Genomic DNA, 17,592 nt, shown 5'->3' on the forward strand with positions numbered 1-17,592 from the left:
ACGAAATGAAGTTCAACTTTGCAAGGTTGGTGAAGTCCAGTTGGTGTGAACTGTGAAGATGTGTAAGCTTCGACAAGAATCCAGAAGAAGGACTCGATACGCAACTGTGACAATGACCACCGATGAATCACTTATTGAGCATCATTAGTCACGATCATGGATCGAAAAGACTGTCCGTCAGAGCTCCTTCTCCCTCAGTGATCCAAAGAGTCAAGCCAGAAACCAGCATGGTACAGAAAGAATTGCATCGCAAACTAAACTGATATACGTACCTGTCTGTCATCACCTACAAAGACAAGCTGGCGTTACAGCGGGGACTTGGGCCCCAGCACTAGTTATCTAAACCCAATTAGGCAATGCGATCCGCGAGACAGGCGCGTGATTCCACTGTTGAGTTGTCGTCAATCAGTTATGGCTTCATGCAAAGACCGTAATCGGGCAATAGATAGCATTTCTAAGTTATCGGATATCTTTCCAACATTCATTTCAAGTATTCAATAGCCTTTCCCTAGACCTCTTTGAATCTGTCCCGGAACAAGAAGCTGTCAGGCATCCTATCTTGTCTTACCCGTAGTCCCAACAATCTCCATCCCCTCAAAATGTCAGAAGGCGGTATGTACATCCTTATCCCTTCGTCAATCTCGAGTGCTGACCACCGCAGACTTCATTCAAGATGCTGTCAAGCTCATCAAAATACCACCTGGTCTTCCTACCAAAAAGCCCACCGCACCAACATGGCAAAACCCACCACATCCGACCGTCTCTAACGCTCAATCACAGTCACTGGCGCCAGAAGCGAGTGTAGTAATCATCGGTTCCGGTATTACGGGCATCGGCGCCGCTCACTACCTTCTACACAATGCCGGTACTCTTAAAGTCATTATGCTCGAAGCCCGTACAGCAGTAAGCGGAGCGACCGGTCGTAATGGTGGACATCTCGTCTCGGACAGCGATGCTCTGTTCCCAGCTCTTGTCAAGGCTGTCGGAGTTCAGCGCGCGATAGAGACGGTACGGTTCAGCGAAGCTAATATTCGTCTACTCAAAGAACTTCTTTCCACTCTAAGTCCGGAAGAGCGTGAAGCTGTTGAGTATCGCGAGGTTGTGTCGGCAACTTCGTTCACGGACCAGGCCACTTTCGAAGACGCTGTGCAAAGTCTCAGAGACTTCCTCAAAGCTGTGCCGGAAGGGGATGTCAAGTATAAGGTCTTCAATAAGGAAGAAGCAACCAGAGTAAGTTGGATGCGTTCAAATGCGTAGTATTATCTGACAACTTCATAGATCTTCAACTTTACCAAAGCTGCTGGTGCTACGGCGCAAACGGGAGTGGCCGCACTTTGGCCTTACAGACTACTCACAGCCGTTTTGGCGTCGCTGAGGAAGGATTTTGCAGAACGTTTCGCACTTGAGACAAACACACCAGTTCTTTCAGTAGAGGCAGTAGCAGGAAACTATATCGTCAACACAGCCAGAGGCTCCATTCGCGCCAGACACGTTATTCACTGCACAAACGGCTACTCAGCTCATTTGATCCCCGGGCTCGTCGGCAGTCTGTATCCCCTTCGAGGTACTATGTCCACGCAGAAACTCGGACCGAATTTCCCACATGTAGGCGATAAGATGTCTTGGTCTCAGGAGTCCCATGGCACATACGACGGGAAGACTAGACACGTCCATCTCGGCCTTTACTATGCCCAACAGAACGCCAAGACAGGTGTAATGTTTCTCGGCGGGGAGTCTCAGAATCTGCGCAGTTTATTAAGCAGCGATGACTCCTCCGTGGCGGATGACGCTCGCGCAACGTTGACTTCTGCCGCTCCCAAGATCTGGAAAGACGCAGCCCCTACTAAAGCGTTGGAAGTCTGGTCAGGAATCATGGGATTTACAGCAGATGGAATGCCAATCGTGGGTAAGCTTCCGCAAAGCCTGACAGGCAGGCTTGGAAATGGCGAGTGGATTGCTGCAGGGTTCAATGGACATGGGATGGATAAATGCTGGCTCAGTGGTGAAGCAATCGCTAGAATGGTTCTTGGGGAGCGTCAGGTTGCTGGTTTTCCACAGGCTTATCTTGTTACTGATGAGCGTGTCAAGACTTGGGGTCCTGAGGTGGCGGCTGAGACTTTGATGGACCAGATCATCGTTGGAGGGAGTGCACCTGCGAGTAAGCTTTAGGTTATAATCGTTTACATATAAACTATTTGTCGTTCATGAATTAATATGGTATCCCAGTCAAATACCAGTCCAAAATGCCCAAGTCCTTTCCTCGCTCAGTGGAACTGTCTACCAGTCAGGTATCATTATGATGTCGATAGTAGTCTCAAGAGCTCAGTTAGTTGATACCTTTCCCAAAGGAAGTTGGTATCCACTGTGTGTTCTGGACTAGAGGCAACTGTGCTCTGGTTTCATCATCTTTTGACAGCAGCAACGCTTCATGGAATTCTCGGGGCGCGAGCGGGATTCTCGGGTACCGACTACTACCCGCCGTTCCGCATTACCATCTCGATCATCTATCTAGTCGAATAAAGTTAATGCCTCAGACTATCTGAGAGGGGATGTTATTGATTGCTGATGAGCGTTATCTGGGGTTACAACGCCCGCGTCCTCATCAGCTGCCCCACTAGACTCCAGCGGATTCAGACGCTCCTCAGACTGCCTAATGCAGTTTAGTCGCTAATTTGGTCTCAACCACCAAATGTCCCTCGGTTGAAACAATACGTCTTTCGATTCAACGGAGGAGCAGATTATACATATAATTTTCTATTAAATAACAATCCTCCCAAGTCAAAACATACTGTTCTTTAGACTTGTCTCATTATTCGCATACAAATCATGCCTACAAGCCAAACTCCAATCGGAAAGACCAAGCTCTCAGTCAACGGCCTCGGCGTCGTCGAGGGTCTAGGCTTCCCCAAAAACGTCCATCAATTCTGTGGCATTCCTTACGCCTCCTTGAAAAAGAGATGGACGCGCTCGCAATTGAGAGATTCATGGCCACATGACTTTCATGACGGGACAAAGCTCGGGTAAGAGAATACATCTAGCTCATGGTATACACATGCTAACCTTTTCACAGATGCAGCGCACCAAACCCGCCAGAGTACAATGGATATGATCCTCTGGTCCCTGTTGATATTGCTCCGCATTTTGAAGAGCCAGCTGAGGATGAACTCAACTGCCTTGTCATGAATATCACTACCCCGACACTCAAGTCTGACGCAAAACTGCCAGTCATGCTCTACATCCATGGTGGCTCTTTTCTCTTCGGAGGCGCCAACAAGGGAGTTTTTGACTGTGTCAATCTGGCAACTTACGCTGCAGAGCGTGATACCCCGGTTGTTGCCATCAACTTCAACTATCGCGTTGGTCTGGGAGGCTTTCTTGCGTCTGCAGCAATCAAGGCTGATATGGAGCGCGATGGTCAGAAGGGCGTAGGTAATTTTGGTCTTTATGATCAGCAGATTGCTTTCCAATGGGTCAATCGCTATATCACATCTTTTGGAGGCGATCCGGACAACGTTACCATCTATGGCGAATCTGCGGGTGGATGCAGTGTCTCTCATCATATCGCCTCTCAAAACCCTGCGCCTTTCCATCGAGGTATTGCTATGTCTGGTCATTTGAACACTATTCTCACCTGGCCCCTGGAGCATCATGAGAAGCGTTATCGTGCGCTTTTGACATAACTTGGTATTGATGCGGATTCTCCTACGGCTCTTGATCAGCTTCGGGCTGTTCCTGAGCATGTCATTGCTACTGCGACGGTACCTATAGAGGGCAACTACAACGCCACGGGAAATCCATGCGATGATGGTGTTTTCCATGCGACGGCACCTCACTTTGAAGGCCTCACTACTCCTCCCTCGTGGCTTAAGGGTTACATGTTCGGGGATACCGGTGACGAGGCCATGATTTTCAGTGACACTATCGACAAGGAGACTTACGATTCGGCTAGGAAGAGCATGAGTGTTATTCTTGGCAAGGATGTAACCGAGGCTATACTCAACCTTTATGGGATGACTCCAGAGCAACCAAGGGAAGAGTTCCTGCGACTTGTCGAAGTCATGATTGGGGATTCCTTCTTCAAGATCCATAATTGGGCAGCTGCTCACCGATCGAAAATTCCACAAACATTTGCCTACCACTTCGAACAAGTTTGCACACACGACAGTATCTTCAAAGGACTATCTTACCACGCGCTGGACCTCCTATACTTATTCCTCAACTTCGATGAGAACCTGACACCCGTTCAACAGAAGCTTGCCAAGACCTACGCTGGCAGTTTCATTGACTTTGCCTATGGCAAGGACCCGTGGTCTCGCTTTTCGGACGGTGCCAAGTGGATGTTGTTTGGGCCAGAGGAGAATAGCAAGGTTGTCACGGAAGAGGAGGATGAGGCTGTACGAAGATATACGCGGATGAAGAAGATCGTGGATATGGGGGTTGCTGATGATTTTATCGCTGCTATTGATCATTTTGCTGGTTTTAGAGACCGACTGGGGGCTGTTGGTAGGGGTCCAGGGGTTGGCGATACACCCGGTAAAGAGGAGCCAGCGAAGATCGATGCGGCTGGCATGAAGGAAGGTGTTGTAGCATAGATGTTGTTCTCCAGGTATTAGTGTTTAGTGCGAATTGAAGTACTATCGATCAAATATCAGGCTGGTATTGAGGCATTTGACCATCCCGTCATATTTGACGGCCCTGATCTAGGCTTTCAGTTAGGCTAGTAACATGACATTGTGTGTAATCTCATTCGAGCATCTATAGAGCAGCAGAGTGTACTAAGATACAAAGGTTGGCTATAATAATGTCTGTATTGCTGCCAGCCATGATATTAAGCCTCTAGATGGACTGGACCACAACATTTAATTATTTCTACATGTGGCTGACAACGCTGACTCGTACGACTTAAACGTACTCAACAAAACAACACATCACCTAGTATAAATGTATCTCAACATTCAACTCAGCCGCAGCCTCAGTCGCCATCATCAACCTAGAAGCAGCATTCCCATCCTTTCCCTTCTTCCAGACCTTGGTAACGATATCCAATAGCATCTGCTCAATCTTTTCATCCCCACTTCTCAGCAGGTACTGAAACCCCACACGCGTAAGTCTTTGATCTTGCTCGTTCTCTGCCAGCAAGCCCACAATAAACAATGGATATAAAATCGCTTTAGCGAGTGTTTCGTGAAAGTTAAAACCACCTGTGCTGATGATGGCTTGGATCGCTGCGAATACCTTCATCCGCAAGACTTCGGTCTTGACTCTGCTTGGTGTTGAATCGTTCAGTGCTCGACTGTGAAGAACGCCTGTGTATTTGAAGGCCTCCCAGAGGTGGATATGTATTAAGTCATCTCCCAACTCTCCCGGCCACGAGAGCAGATCGCTTTCGGCATCTGGCGAGTCAAGGTTGGCCAGCAGTGTAATAAGCGTATACGGCAGCCCTGACGTTTCTTCTATGCCTTCGGTTTTATTGGCCTGGATGTACAGTTTCCACATGTTCAAGGATGGCGTTATTCTGTTCAGCGTAAAGAAGGGTATGTCCATAAGTGCAATCACCTCAACGAGATGGTTCGTAAGACGCGGTCTATGCGCGTCATTAAGGAGTTCGCGTGTCTGAAGCACGCCATGAAGACCCTTTAGTAGAGGGGTCCAGATGTAAAGCGAATTGATCTGACAATGTCAGCAACTCAATGTTAACCAAGGAGGATGCCACTTACACTAACACTGCACAGCAGCACTCCAGTCGCTAGGGTAACATCCTGACTCAGTCTATCAGGATTATCCAGGTCACTGAGATAGTTGGACAGAGCGGATTCCATATATAGTGGTGTATAATGGCTTGTCGCAGAGCTCAAACTAGCTTGATATGCTATACAGGCTTGTTTGAGCGCGATGCAGCTATCGCTTAGAGGCAGAATACAAGATGTGAAAACGGTATTTTGGCTCTGCCCGGCGCGGTCTGTAAGAGTCTGGTACCCTGATGTCCTGACTATACGGCGATTAGAAAGACAAACACAGAGGACAATAATCTTACATGATTCCATAAGCCTCTCAGCCACGTCTTCATCGGGTAGAGGTTCGGATGTCAATTCGAACTGCAGGCACAAAAGATCAAGATCATCGGGGGACTGGACCGACGAAAAGTCCCCCAAGTCCATGGAGAACTCGGGTACTCTCTCTGCAGCAATCTCGGCCTCTCTTTTGCGCATGATTCTGCTCTTGGCTCGTGGTTGGCGTACCGGTTTCAGGACTATGCCGGATCCTGTTGAGGACCCTGCATCGGGAGAGCCCCACGTCAGACGGGTCTTATACCCTTCGCAGGACATGCCTGCTTGGGTACATCTTTGACAGACCGGTCTTTTCTCGTCACATTTTTTATGTCTTCTTTTGCAAGTCCAACAACTGAATTCTCAGTTAACTTGATAGTGAGATGGCTTGTACGACTTACCCGTGTCGAGACCGTTGACTCATTAACTCCGGTCTGACTTTTGTGTTCTTTTTCTCAGCCTCTCGTTCCGAAGCATTCAGGCTGTGAGTTGTGGTAAGAATCAATTCAAGGTGAGACAGATAGATACTCTGTAGACGTATTGTCTTATCATTGACTGTCTTATGCTTGACTGATAAGGTCGTGAGGGGCGGCGCTGCCTCGGTCCGAGATTGGCTGGTCTTGGATCCAGGATAAAGCGGGGTTATCCACGCTGCGATAGCTACTGATTCTGATCGGATTACAAGTTATTCCGTTACCCTATAGCTCTGAGTCTTGGTCTTAAACTCTGGGAATGGGACAAGCTAAGAAATAAAGGTATTTACGAATAGTATCTTCCAAGGTAAATGTTCTTTCATTTAATCTCACTTTAACATCAATATGTAGCTATTCGACCCTTCATTCTTCCTTATCCCTCACCATGTAATAAAAGGTTGTCGAAAATGCCCCATCTCCCTCTTGAACCAGTTTCGTCTCTTTAACCAATCGAAAGCCAAACTTCTCATAGAATCCAACATTCTTCTTGTCTGTGCATTCCAGGAAGCACGGGAAATTCCCAACTTCACTGATAACCCACTCCATGATAGCCTTTCCAACTCCCATTCCTTGGGTATCTGGCTTAACCGCGGCGATCTCAAGGTAGTATAGGGAATTGGGTGGATATTTCTTTCTCATCCTATTCTGGAACTCTTCGTGTGCTTCCATCATGAGCTCAATCCTCTAGGGCTTTATCAGTTACTGTTCCATCGCATATATGAGCCGGATTTGTTCTTACCTTTTCGTCGCCCAATGTCTCATTAGGCTGTACCCACCATTCATCCCACAAGACCCTCAAATACGCTGGCCACCACAATGGGTTCAACCAGCGCTTCTTTGGGCTTGGCGGGAACAGAAAACACGATCCCACGGGTTGGCTCTTATCTACGGTCACGGCTTCCATAGCGATCGCTCGAACCGCGTATCCGCGCAAGCGCGCTTCTTGCCATAGTTGTAAGGGAGGTGGTAAACTCTCCCAGCCAGGTCCCGTACGATCGCGAGAAATCCAACGTATCAAAGGATCATAGGCAAAAGCGAGACTGACAATCTCGGCGGCCGTTCTGATAGAATTGTAGTCTTGGAGACATTTGGTTAGTAGTGGCTTCGTTGTAATGATTGCAGTACTCACCTAAGCCTAGCGGCCTCAGCTGAACCTTGCATGTAGTGCCTTTGGTCATTGTTGATGTATTGATAGTATGGAGATACAACCAAGTTCGTTCAACTGCTAATGGACCGTTATATCAATATTCTGTCTCTGTCTTGACAAGATATCCCGTTATCATTGTCCTCGCGGAGCCCGTAAACCCCGGCCCAATTTTATTTACGAAAAGCCCCCCTTGACAAGGGGTCTAGACCCTGGAAGAGCGCGGCACCGACTGCCAAAGGCGGAATAGAACACCACTCACACACGCTTTACCTAAAACGTTCAGCGGTGCCGCGCGGGTTTGTCTCCTCAGCTCAGATTCCCTTCTCATTCAGCGGGAGATGGTCCGGATAGGTTTTGGAGATATTGTGGCAGAATGATCAAGGAGGTATCTATATAAGACATTTGATTTGATACAGAACTGAAGATAGCTTCATCAAAAGAGTGTATCAACACCTAGAAATTGAACTTCTTGTCCTCTTCCTCTTGATCCAATACAATGACGCAAACCTTCTTTCAGCCAAGCCCTGGCAATGACTTGTACCCTGACATGCCTCCAATGAGAGCTCCATGTCAGGAATTCGTCTACCGTCTTGTCGCTGATATGCACCCTACCAAAGAATATGATATCGAAAATATACAAGGCACCGGGGTCTCACGATCTGTTAGCCACGTTAAAGGCGGCACGGTCAAGGGTCCTGGTATTGAGGGAATAATCGTGGAAGACAGCGGTGCAGATTGGGCCGAGCGAGTTCATTCAAACAAGGTCAGCTGAAACTCCCATCTCAATGACATGTCTTTATTAACTGCGAAAGATTTACTACAAGCTTGACGCAAGATACACCATCAAGACGAATGACGGACATCATATCTATGTCCAAGCTCGAGGGCTATTTAGACCCGGGCCGGGGGTGGAGTTCAAAGAGCCGGACTCCATGGACGTGAATTATACACAAGATGATGTGGAGTACTTTACGCATATCACGTTTGAAGCAGCAGGGAATAGTCCTTATAATTGGATGAATGGAATTGTGGCTGTTGGAGCTCTCATGTCTTATGGCAACGCTGCAGTTATTGACTGCTGGAGATTGACAAACTTCCCTGGACAGAAGGTTGAGGATGTTTACGTTGGTAGATAAAGAAACCCTCAATAGAACTACCTGTAAACTACGAAATGCCGAGTCCGTTCCAGCGCCTGTACATGTTACCGAGAAAGATGATACATGATGCGACAATTGTAGTCTCTGTCTTTGTACCTGGGGCCCATCACGATGGTCCGTCTCAAAAGACCAACCAAAATGGGAAATACGTCATGATAAGAAACAGTGCTTCTGCAACATCGTGCCCTCCAGATAGTGAAGGCCAAAGCCCGAGTCAGCTACGATACCAACCCCCGCATCCCCCGCATTTCGGCCGCTACCCCAGCTTCAACAAGACACTGATGAGATAAGGCTAACTGTAACAGGTAGGCGGAGCCCCCTTAGACCTGGGTCGTATCTTGATCAGCCGTGTGCATTATCTGAACTTAAATCTCAACATCCATTAGATATTATATGTAGATAACTACCTACTTAAGAGTCTCAATGGACGGATTGCTTCCACTGAATCATCAGGAGATCTGTCTGCTAACGACCGTCCCTTGAGTTCTTTACAATGCCACAAGCCATAACTACCGCACCTCCTGACTTCACGACGCCACCAGGCACCGTGTTGATCATCCATGGTAAGTGAGGCGGTATTGACAGTGTGTGCTTGTTATAGGGGACTGACGTGTTGCAAAGACAATGACCATCTTGAGACACGCGAGATTGTACTTCAGCCCACGCCAACCGATGATCCCAATGATCCCTTGGTTTGTATCCAATCATCCAAATATTCCACCTCTGCTAACTCCACCAAGAATTGGTCGCGCGGTCGCAAGTTGGCGAACTTTGTTCCCATTTTGGCCGTCACCGCTATAATATTCACCCAGTACGTCATCAGCGATAGCCTCAGCCTTGGGGTAGCTAACCTTTGTAGAACATCTTTACCACTTATCTTCTGGGTACTCTGGAACCCGGAATTCGGCTGGTCATACAATCAACTCAACATCGCAGCCGCACTAAACTATGTCGGAACAGCAGTCGGATGTGTCTTCTTCATTCCTCCTGCGGTTAAATACGGACGTCGATCGATGTACTTGCTCACAACGGCTATTATCCTCGCCACGGCGATTTGGTCTGCGCGGATGACGACCTTGAACGAATTATACATCTCGCAGTTGATATTCGGTCTGGCAAATGCTACGAACGAGAGTATTGTCGAGATGACGGTATGGAATAAACCTACCGACGGAATAGATGATGTGCTGATGTCGGTGCTAGATTGCGGACTTGTACTTCGTCCACCAGCGTGGTACAGCAAACGGTCTTTATGTGGTTATGGTAATGATTGGGGTACGCTCACCGACTCTCTATGCGTAGCCCGTGCTGACAAAAGACAGAGCTTCTTGAGTCCCATTATCGCAGGATACATGGCTGCTGACGGCAACTGGCGACGCTGTTACTGGGTTACCACAGCATTCGACGCCGCTCTACTACTTTACTTCTGCTTCTTCTTCGAAGAAAGCAAGTATATCCCACACCTCGAAGCTCGACCTCTCTCCTCCATGTCACAAGGCGCAGTTCCAGTCACCAAGAAAGACACTGTCACTGTCACCCCAGGGGGAGAAGCAAGCTCAGACATCACACCCGAAGGGCCGACTCATCGACTCAACCCCGACATCCCACTGCTCGAATGGCAACAACGGTTACGCCTTATAACAAAGACCGACGAGAGCCTTGTAAAAATCGCATGGAACTCTGCCATGATATTATTCAAGTTCCCGGCGGTCATGTACACGGCTTTAACATACGCCTTCTGCCTATGCTGGGTCTCTGTCCAAGCCTCAGTCACGTCCATGGTCTTTGCTGCCCCGCCCTATAATTTTGGCACCGTTGGAATCGGCAACATGAGCTTGGGAGTTTTCATCGGTTGTATACTGGGCTCTTTCTATGGTGGTATTTCCGACCGCTTCATCCTCCGATTCGCTAGGAAGAACCACGGTTACTATGAGCCGGAACATCGATTGAAACTTCTCCACTTCCCGGCTGTTTGTCAGGCTGGTGGATTTATCATGTTCGGTGTCACAGCTGCTAAGGTATGTATCGCGTATTCTTTTTGGGATTGATACTAAGAGTAGCAGGGCATGCATTGGATATACCCCAGCATCGGTAGTGCTATCTTTGGCTTTGGTCTGGGCGCTTTGAGCGATGTTGCACTATGTGTGACTATCGATAGCTATCAAGCGGTAAGTGCCTTAAATTCAACAAGGCTCCAATACTAAAAACATGCAGATTACGGGCGAAGCATTCATTGGGGTCGCGTTTATGAGAAACGCTTTCAGTATTGCCATTTCGTTTGCTCTTGTTCCTTGGCTAGAGGCGCAGGGCCTTGTAAATATGACGATCGTTATGGGTGTCTGGGCACTGTTGATGGGTTTCCTTCATGTGCCTTTACAGATCTGGGGCAAGAGGATTCGTGAAAAGACAGAGGGGAGTTACCGAAGCATGGTACCAGGGGGTAGGATCTAAGCATATCATTTCCGAGTTAGCGGCATATAAAATGTTTTCCTGTATTAAGAACTTTATATCTGAAGTCCTGTGATATAGCTTTGACCTTATCGACTCTAGTGAAGTAACCTGTACGGCAAGCTATTTGGGGTTTGCTAGTGACACGTCTGGCGATAAGATGCCCGGCGATGCGTACTTAATAAAACAACACTTTTGATCACACGAACCTGCATGGTAGGACGTACACTTGCAACAATGAAAGATCATAATTCTTTTGAAGTATCATGTGGGCTAAATCTAGTACGGAGAATTGTACTCAACTCTCAAGAGGCTTCCTGGCCCAGACTGTCTTCAACTTGATATAAGGATGGTGGTTCTTCCTATCCCGAATCTCCTTTCGGAACTGAGCAATGTAAACGTGAACTTGCTCTCTCGACCAGCCGAGTGTGTTTGCGACAAGCATAATAAATCCCTCAGTGTCCTGAGTGCTGAAGAGCTCGCCAAATTGACCAATCTCCTTCAGGTGAGGGTCTTTGGGGAAGGGGTTCAAGGGGAGCTGGATGAATTATGATGAGCATACTATATTTTACTGTTGGAAGATGAACATACCTTGGAATCCCACTGCTTAATTTCGGTAAATCCGGCGTGCTCGACACCCTTCCTCTGAAGATCATCAGCAACAACCGTGAAAGTGTTGCCAATCACCTTGGAGGCCTTGATGAAAATAGGTCCCCACTGACCCATCGCAGAATCAGGCTTGACGGTGTCATCATCACTCTCGATGGTAGGCGAAGCTTCGAAAGATTCAACCCAACCACCGGGCTTGAGAACCTTGTAGGCTTGTTCGAATAGCTTCTCAACATCAGTACCAGATTCTCACAAATGCCGAGATCGGGGACAGTTACCTGATCCCAATCGGGAATACATCCAACCATATATCTCAAGTGGACATAGTCAAAACTCTCAGGCGCAAAAGTCCAGTCCTGGTTACAGTCCTCGATTTCGAACTTCAGATTCGGTGGGACCCAAGAGGGTTGGATGGGTGAGATATCGGTACCGATAACCTCGCAACCAGGGAATTTGTCGGCAAAGTCACTATTTCGTTAGAAGGGATCAGTGTAATGTATTTGGCATCGCTCACATTGCCCAAATTCCTGTTCCGCAGCCTACATCCAGGACCTTTTGGATGTCCTTGTCAAGTGGAGCTAGATGCAATTCGCCGTCTTGGGAAAGGGTGAACATGTGATGGCTAGGGAGGTGTCAGAACTCGCGACCTGATAGTACTGTACATTCTGACGTACGCAATGTCCATGGCCTCGCTTTGACGTTCATCGTTTGAGCCCCTGCAACATATTAGCCCAAGAACCCAAAACTAGCAAGGCAGTCCTACCAGTAAGCCGCATTTCCTCTCTCGCTATGGTAAGTCCTTCCATTGATAGTGCGGTAGTGGAGAATACTCGAGGTAATAGACGCAGTCGAGCTCTCGGCATCTGTTCCTAGCCCAGGATCATCCTCTTCCTCTTCCTCCTCAGGCACGGTATCGACTTCAATATTCTGCGCAGCAGTAGGAACACTCCTCTGACTAGTCGGCGACCTAGGCGCCGACTTTTGACTCTTGGGGCTACTGGCAGGCATTTTTAGAGTTGACGAAAAAGAAATGAAAAAGCAAACAACGCGGGGCCGCGGCTTTTCTTATTATGTACCGCCCGCTATGATGATCTGATAATGGGTGGTACATGCATAGACGACGGTGCCGCGAACCACTCGGAAGAGGTGATTAAGCGACAATGACAAGCCCATTCGGAGTGGGCAGCTTCTCAAAGGCTGCCACGAAACATGGTTACCCCACTCATTATAGCCAGGGATCTGCGTGGCTTTTGTGTGACGGGTTGAGCCTATATGTGACAGCGAATAAGGCTTCGCGGAAGAGAAAACTAGTGTGCGGCGCGGGAAGTGGTTCGACGGCTAAGTCGCGTGGGTATAAGCTTTTTTGACATATCCGTTGTCGTGATAGAGGGTTTGTTGGTGTTGTGGGTTCTTCGCATTGCAATACCGCACATTCACATGCATGTTGGTTCAAGGGTTCAAAGTGTTGGTTCCGCTGTCTCCACCTTTTGTGTTACGACGGCAGTTGAAGGTGACAGCATATAGCTTGGCGTGTGCAGTTGGTGATCTGGTCTTTTTCGTATTGTTCTACCCCTGTTGGCTGCCAGACTCTTTGACCCTAGACATCGCGGCCGCCGTGAGATGTCGCTTTTGGCTCCCTTTCATTGCTCTTTGCAGATTCCGATGACTCTCCGCCCTTTCCTACCTTATTCTTGATACTCTTCCACTCCATTAAAACAGCTCCCAAATAGCCTATGCACGACAAAATAAAGCCACACAAGAATGCCTGTCTCAGAGAAGCATTATAGGCCACCAAAACAAGCCTCTTTGTCGAATCGCTCAATCCTTCCAGAATCCTAGTCGCGCCCTCTTGCTGCAGATTGAGCGCATCAACACCTGGTACTCTCGCAATTCGCCTAGCCAGCTCATTCGTAAACAGATTCTGTCCGACGCTGACGAATATGGCGCCGCCTAGAAGTTGGCAGAAAATGAGCACCGATGTTCCTGTAGGTACGTCTTCCAATGCTAGTACAGTCTGCGATGCTACCAGTGGGACCTGAAGTGTGATTCCCAAACCGAAGCCATAAGGAATCTGATAGCCGATCCATTCAGAATTCGTAGTATTTGCTTTAAGCATAGTGAGAAGCCCTGTGCCAACACACATGATAGCATTGCCCACAAGCATGAATGGCATATACTGTCCAAACATCTGGACTCCGGCAGCACCGATGAAGGACGCTACTACTTGAGCAACTACTGTCGGGAGAAGACGTATCCCAGACTGAACAGCACTGACGCCCTTTATGGCCTGGAACCAGATCGGTAGGTAGTATAGTGTTGTCATCATCGTGGCTCCTGTGCAGAACATTGAGAATGAAGAAGCAGCGATACTTCGCTGAGCAAAGATGTGAGGCGGCACTGTTGCGCGGTTTGGGGACAGGATCTGGATCGTGACGAAGGCGATCAAGCATAAGCCAGTGACCACCCAGAGGGCGATGATTCGACCGTCTAACCAGGCATACTCTGTGCCACCCCAGCGAAGAGCTGTTAAAAGAATGATGATGCCGCCGAGAAGCATAACACATCCTGGGCCGTCGAGGCGAAGGAGCTTTTCTTTGAGCGGAATCCTGGCTGTTTCTCGGTCAGGAACATGTAGATAAATGGCAAGAATAGCTGCTGCGACTGCCCCAATAGGTAAGTTGATGTAAACTGCCAGATTGTTTTGTCAGTATGCTTCACGAAGATTCTGTGCCAGCTTTCACACTCACAGCACCACCTCCAAGTAGCAGCACTGTCCGTAAAGGCACCCCCCAACAAGGGCCCCAACACACTCGTGATCCCAAATATTGCAGCAACAACCGCCTGATAAGGCATCCGTCTCTCCAACGGAATACAATAGACGGTCGTGATAACAGCACCGGCATAAATGCCCGCACTACCAACCCCAGCAATCGCGCGCCCGATAATCAGCGCGTTAGAGGTCGGTGCTGCGCCGCAGACTGCTGAGCCGACTTCAAATATCAGGATGCTAACAAGGAATGTTGTTTTGACACTGAAGAAAGTGTATAGACGGCCGAACATGAGTTGGAAGGCGCATGTGGTCATGAAGTATGCTGATGCGTACCAGCCTACGTCGGCCACAGCGCGGAATTCGTCGGTTATTTTGGGGATGGCTGTTGATACTATGAGTCGATCCTGTCAAGGTTAGTGAAACGTTGGATCATTGAAGTTGCCTTTGGTGTTCGTACGAGAGCGACCAGAAACATGCTCAGATAAGCTGAAGTCATGATCAGAGCTAGCTTTATCCCGCAAGGGTAATTAATGTTGGCCTCCTCTTGCTGCACATTGCTCTCTTGTCCGTTACCAGTTTGAGAACTGGAATGCTTGTTTTGTCGAAGTAACTTCATGTTGAGTTCAAGATGAGCGATTGAATGGGGTCACTTGTCCGATTGAAAATGGGCCATCCTAAAAACCGATCAGAGACGGCAAAATCGGATGAATCATAAAGGCCGCCTGACGAAACCCCGAGGTGATACAAATCTGCATGGGCGAGCCAACAGGTCTGCCATGCATCCTTCAATGAGTGACTGTGGAGCTTGGAACTTGACATGATCTGATCGATGAGTAAGACGGGACGGCCATCCCGCTGATTGGATATAAACTTCAAGAGCTGTGAATTGAAGAGTCGATATGGTCTTCACTTTCACCTTGGCATACTACTAGCTTGTGACAAGCTCAGATCAATACAAACAACTGTAAACTTCATATTGGTCTGAATAGAGCGTGAATAAGATTGTATTCCTGAGCGATACCCAGCCATCATGACTATCTATCTATCGCATCGCAACCCTGGAAGTGGCCACATTGAATAGCTCTTCAAGGCTGTCATGTATCCCCCATTCATGTCTGAAGTGCGGCATCTGTATCGGCTCCGTCTCTAAATGCGACGGTCGGGATTTTTTGTCGATGAGCTTGAGGATTTCTTCTGCGCTTTTTCGTATTCTTCATTCTGCTTTGCGAGCAAGCCAAGTTGCTTCTGATAGTCCTCCTCGGCTTCCTTGCCTGTGAGAGGGCGGTCGGGTATAATGTCAGGTGTCTCCTCAACATCTGGGGCTTGGCTTTTGTGGTTCATGCTGGATGCCATTGTTAAAGGATTTGGTAAATAATTGAAAAGTGTGTAACAAGGTGTGGTTGAAGAGATGAATGCTGCCTGCTTCTTCCAGGACTTTGGGTCTCATTTTATAGCACATTCGAATTCGGAATATTATGAGTATATTGCGACTTGTCATCTGGTTGCCTTCGAGGCAATGGACTAAATTTGCAGTGAAGTACAGCTGGTGTTTGTTCAACCAAGTCCTGATTGGTCCGTTCTACGCAAGAACCAATTAGACTCAGCTGGGGAAGAGTCAGTAATCCTCCTTGTTGTGGAGAATACAGGCATGATAATGCCGAAGGATGTTGCGGCACGCTCTAGAAAAGCCTCCTTGACAGATATATGCTTCTTAAAAAAAAAAAAAAAAAAAAAAGAAAAGGCACCAAAGGAGCAATACTTCACCCAGACACTAACCCATACTTTAAGGCTCGTGACAATCATGGATAAGACTTCCTCCGTTGGAAATCCACCTGGAAGCGTTCGAAACAATAATAAAAGGTTTTCCTTTAACAAAGTTATACTTTTGAAGCATTATGACTCCCATGCTTGCATTAAACCTTCTTTTATTTGCTCAGCCGTGATTTAAGTTTTCTACAAGTTATATAATGCTGTCCTTGATGCTGCGTCCCTTCCGGTCATTTTATCTTCCTTTCACCAACACCATAACCCCCACAATTGCCATCCTACTCAACGCCTTCTTTCACTCCTTTGACTACCGCAGCCACCGATATCTCACGGCTCCGCTTCATGGATGATCGTATATTTCACCCCTTTCTTCGGCTGCCTTGGGAGCTACGAGAACAGGTCTGGCAGGATGCTGCCTACTGGCAGACAAAAAGGGTTGGCCGCATTCGTTACGTAAAGATGGACAGAATGCAAAACCTTCTACCTCTAGACTGCAGCTGGAACGCTGATGATGCGGGGAATAAATCTGGCTTTACATGGGGTTCCTACATTGGGCCCCCAGGGTTGTGGACAGCTTGTCGACATTCCCATGATGTTGCAAAAAAGGTTCGGAATTCGTCCTGCACGGCATGCGATTGGTGCAGGCCAGCATGGGCTTGTAAAAGAGTATTTGCTCCTCAAGACAGTGGTGGTTGCCAGGGTATAGATCTCCACAACGATGTATGCTCCATCACGTCCGACTCTTGGGAATATTTCCTGGACACAATCTGCTTTCGAACCGAAGATACTCGAGGAGCAGTACGAATCGAGAGGGTTATGAACATTGGGATGACATTCGACCCCGATTGGAATAAAGAACTGGAAGATACAACCGAAGATACTGCTCTCGAGGAACATTCTCCGCAACTGGCCTTTGTCATCAGGGTTATTATGCATCTTGCACGCAGCCGCTCTAGTCAAATGCCAGAAACAAAGCTTATGCTGATCGATAACGTTTCGAAATGGCAATCATTCAACCTTGATCGCCATGGTGGAAGACAGATTTTCGATGGCGACCAAGAGTACGTGGAGATCGTATCACTTGCTGGCGCTGGTTGCCACGTCGCTATGAAAGACAGTCCTATGGATGAGTTTATGGAACATTTACGGATTTCGTACTTAAGTGAAATCATAT

The 17,592-nt window shown here is 47.9% G+C and overlaps 8 protein-coding genes across 8 annotated transcripts; 4 read left to right on the forward strand and 4 right to left on the reverse strand.

Moving 5' to 3' along the window:
• The first annotated feature begins 431 nt into the window (after positions 1–431).
• Positions 432–2,319, forward strand: B0J16DRAFT_291968 (FAD dependent oxidoreductase-domain-containing protein). The gene is made up of 3 exons (XM_046124306.1): positions 432–612; positions 662–1,230; positions 1,279–2,319. Exons 1-3 carry the CDS (start codon positions 600–602, stop codon positions 2,167–2,169), a joined length of 1,473 nt encoding a protein of 490 aa, XP_045978588.1. The 5' UTR covers positions 432–599; the 3' UTR covers positions 2,170–2,319.
• A 507-nt stretch (positions 2,320–2,826) lies between these two features.
• Positions 2,827–4,592, forward strand: B0J16DRAFT_417787 (Alpha/Beta hydrolase protein; the record flags this gene model as incomplete). Its single annotated transcript, XM_046133706.1, has 3 exons — positions 2,827–3,020; positions 3,071–3,663; positions 3,769–4,592. The coding sequence occupies 3 exons, from the start codon at positions 2,827–2,829 to the stop codon at positions 4,590–4,592; spliced, it is 1,611 nt and encodes a 536-aa protein (XP_045978589.1).
• A 134-nt stretch (positions 4,593–4,726) lies between these two features.
• On the reverse strand, positions 4,727–6,719 carry B0J16DRAFT_348344 (uncharacterized protein). Its single transcript, XM_046128723.1, has 4 exons — positions 6,449–6,719; positions 6,035–6,402; positions 5,718–5,989; positions 4,727–5,670 (listed from the first exon to the last, which is right to left on the reverse strand). The coding sequence occupies exons 1-4, from the start codon at positions 6,469–6,471 to the stop codon at positions 4,933–4,935; spliced, it is 1,401 nt and encodes a 466-aa protein (XP_045978590.1). The 5' UTR covers positions 6,472–6,719; the 3' UTR covers positions 4,727–4,932.
• Positions 6,720–6,829: 110 nt separating this feature from the next.
• On the reverse strand, positions 6,830–7,788 carry B0J16DRAFT_417789 (uncharacterized protein). The gene is made up of 3 exons (XM_046133707.1): positions 7,650–7,788; positions 7,260–7,597; positions 6,830–7,204 (listed from the first exon to the last, which is right to left on the reverse strand). Exons 1-3 carry the CDS (start codon positions 7,696–7,698, stop codon positions 6,884–6,886), a joined length of 708 nt encoding a protein of 235 aa, XP_045978591.1. The 5' UTR covers positions 7,699–7,788; the 3' UTR covers positions 6,830–6,883.
• A 375-nt stretch (positions 7,789–8,163) lies between these two features.
• Positions 8,164–8,803, forward strand: B0J16DRAFT_403857 (uncharacterized protein; the record flags this gene model as incomplete). The annotated part of the gene is made up of 2 exons (XM_046132747.1): positions 8,164–8,430; positions 8,480–8,803. 2 exons carry the CDS (start codon positions 8,164–8,166, stop codon positions 8,801–8,803), a joined length of 591 nt encoding a protein of 196 aa, XP_045978592.1.
• A 514-nt stretch (positions 8,804–9,317) lies between these two features.
• On the forward strand, positions 9,318–11,275 carry B0J16DRAFT_403859 (major facilitator superfamily domain-containing protein; the record flags this gene model as incomplete). The annotated part of the gene is made up of 8 exons (XM_046132748.1): positions 9,318–9,387; positions 9,446–9,516; positions 9,565–9,635; positions 9,684–9,975; positions 10,028–10,099; positions 10,147–10,842; positions 10,888–10,992; positions 11,039–11,275. The coding sequence occupies 8 exons, from the start codon at positions 9,318–9,320 to the stop codon at positions 11,273–11,275; spliced, it is 1,614 nt and encodes a 537-aa protein (XP_045978593.1).
• A 225-nt stretch (positions 11,276–11,500) lies between these two features.
• Positions 11,501–12,897, reverse strand: B0J16DRAFT_348347 (S-adenosyl-L-methionine-dependent methyltransferase). Its single transcript, XM_046128724.1, has 6 exons — positions 12,645–12,897; positions 12,556–12,597; positions 12,396–12,503; positions 12,160–12,349; positions 11,864–12,106; positions 11,501–11,810 (listed from the first exon to the last, which is right to left on the reverse strand). The coding sequence occupies exons 1-6, from the start codon at positions 12,887–12,889 to the stop codon at positions 11,571–11,573; spliced, it is 1,068 nt and encodes a 355-aa protein (XP_045978594.1). The 5' UTR covers positions 12,890–12,897; the 3' UTR covers positions 11,501–11,570.
• Positions 12,898–13,478: 581 nt separating this feature from the next.
• On the reverse strand, positions 13,479–15,267 carry B0J16DRAFT_309669 (putative MFS aflatoxin efflux pump; the record flags this gene model as incomplete). The annotated part of the gene is made up of 3 exons (XM_046124922.1): positions 13,479–14,569; positions 14,629–15,055; positions 15,109–15,267. The coding sequence occupies 3 exons, from the start codon at positions 15,265–15,267 to the stop codon at positions 13,479–13,481; spliced, it is 1,677 nt and encodes a 558-aa protein (XP_045978595.1).
• Between the last annotated feature and the right edge of the window lie 2,325 nt (positions 15,268–17,592).

The sequence above is a fragment of the Fusarium flagelliforme genome (genome assembly GCF_020744385.1).
Source record: "Fusarium flagelliforme strain FIESC 12 MPI-CAGE-AA-0113 chromosome Unknown B0J16scaffold_7, whole genome shotgun sequence".
In the NCBI taxonomy this organism is placed as follows: Eukaryota; Fungi; Ascomycota; class Sordariomycetes; order Hypocreales; family Nectriaceae; genus Fusarium; species Fusarium flagelliforme.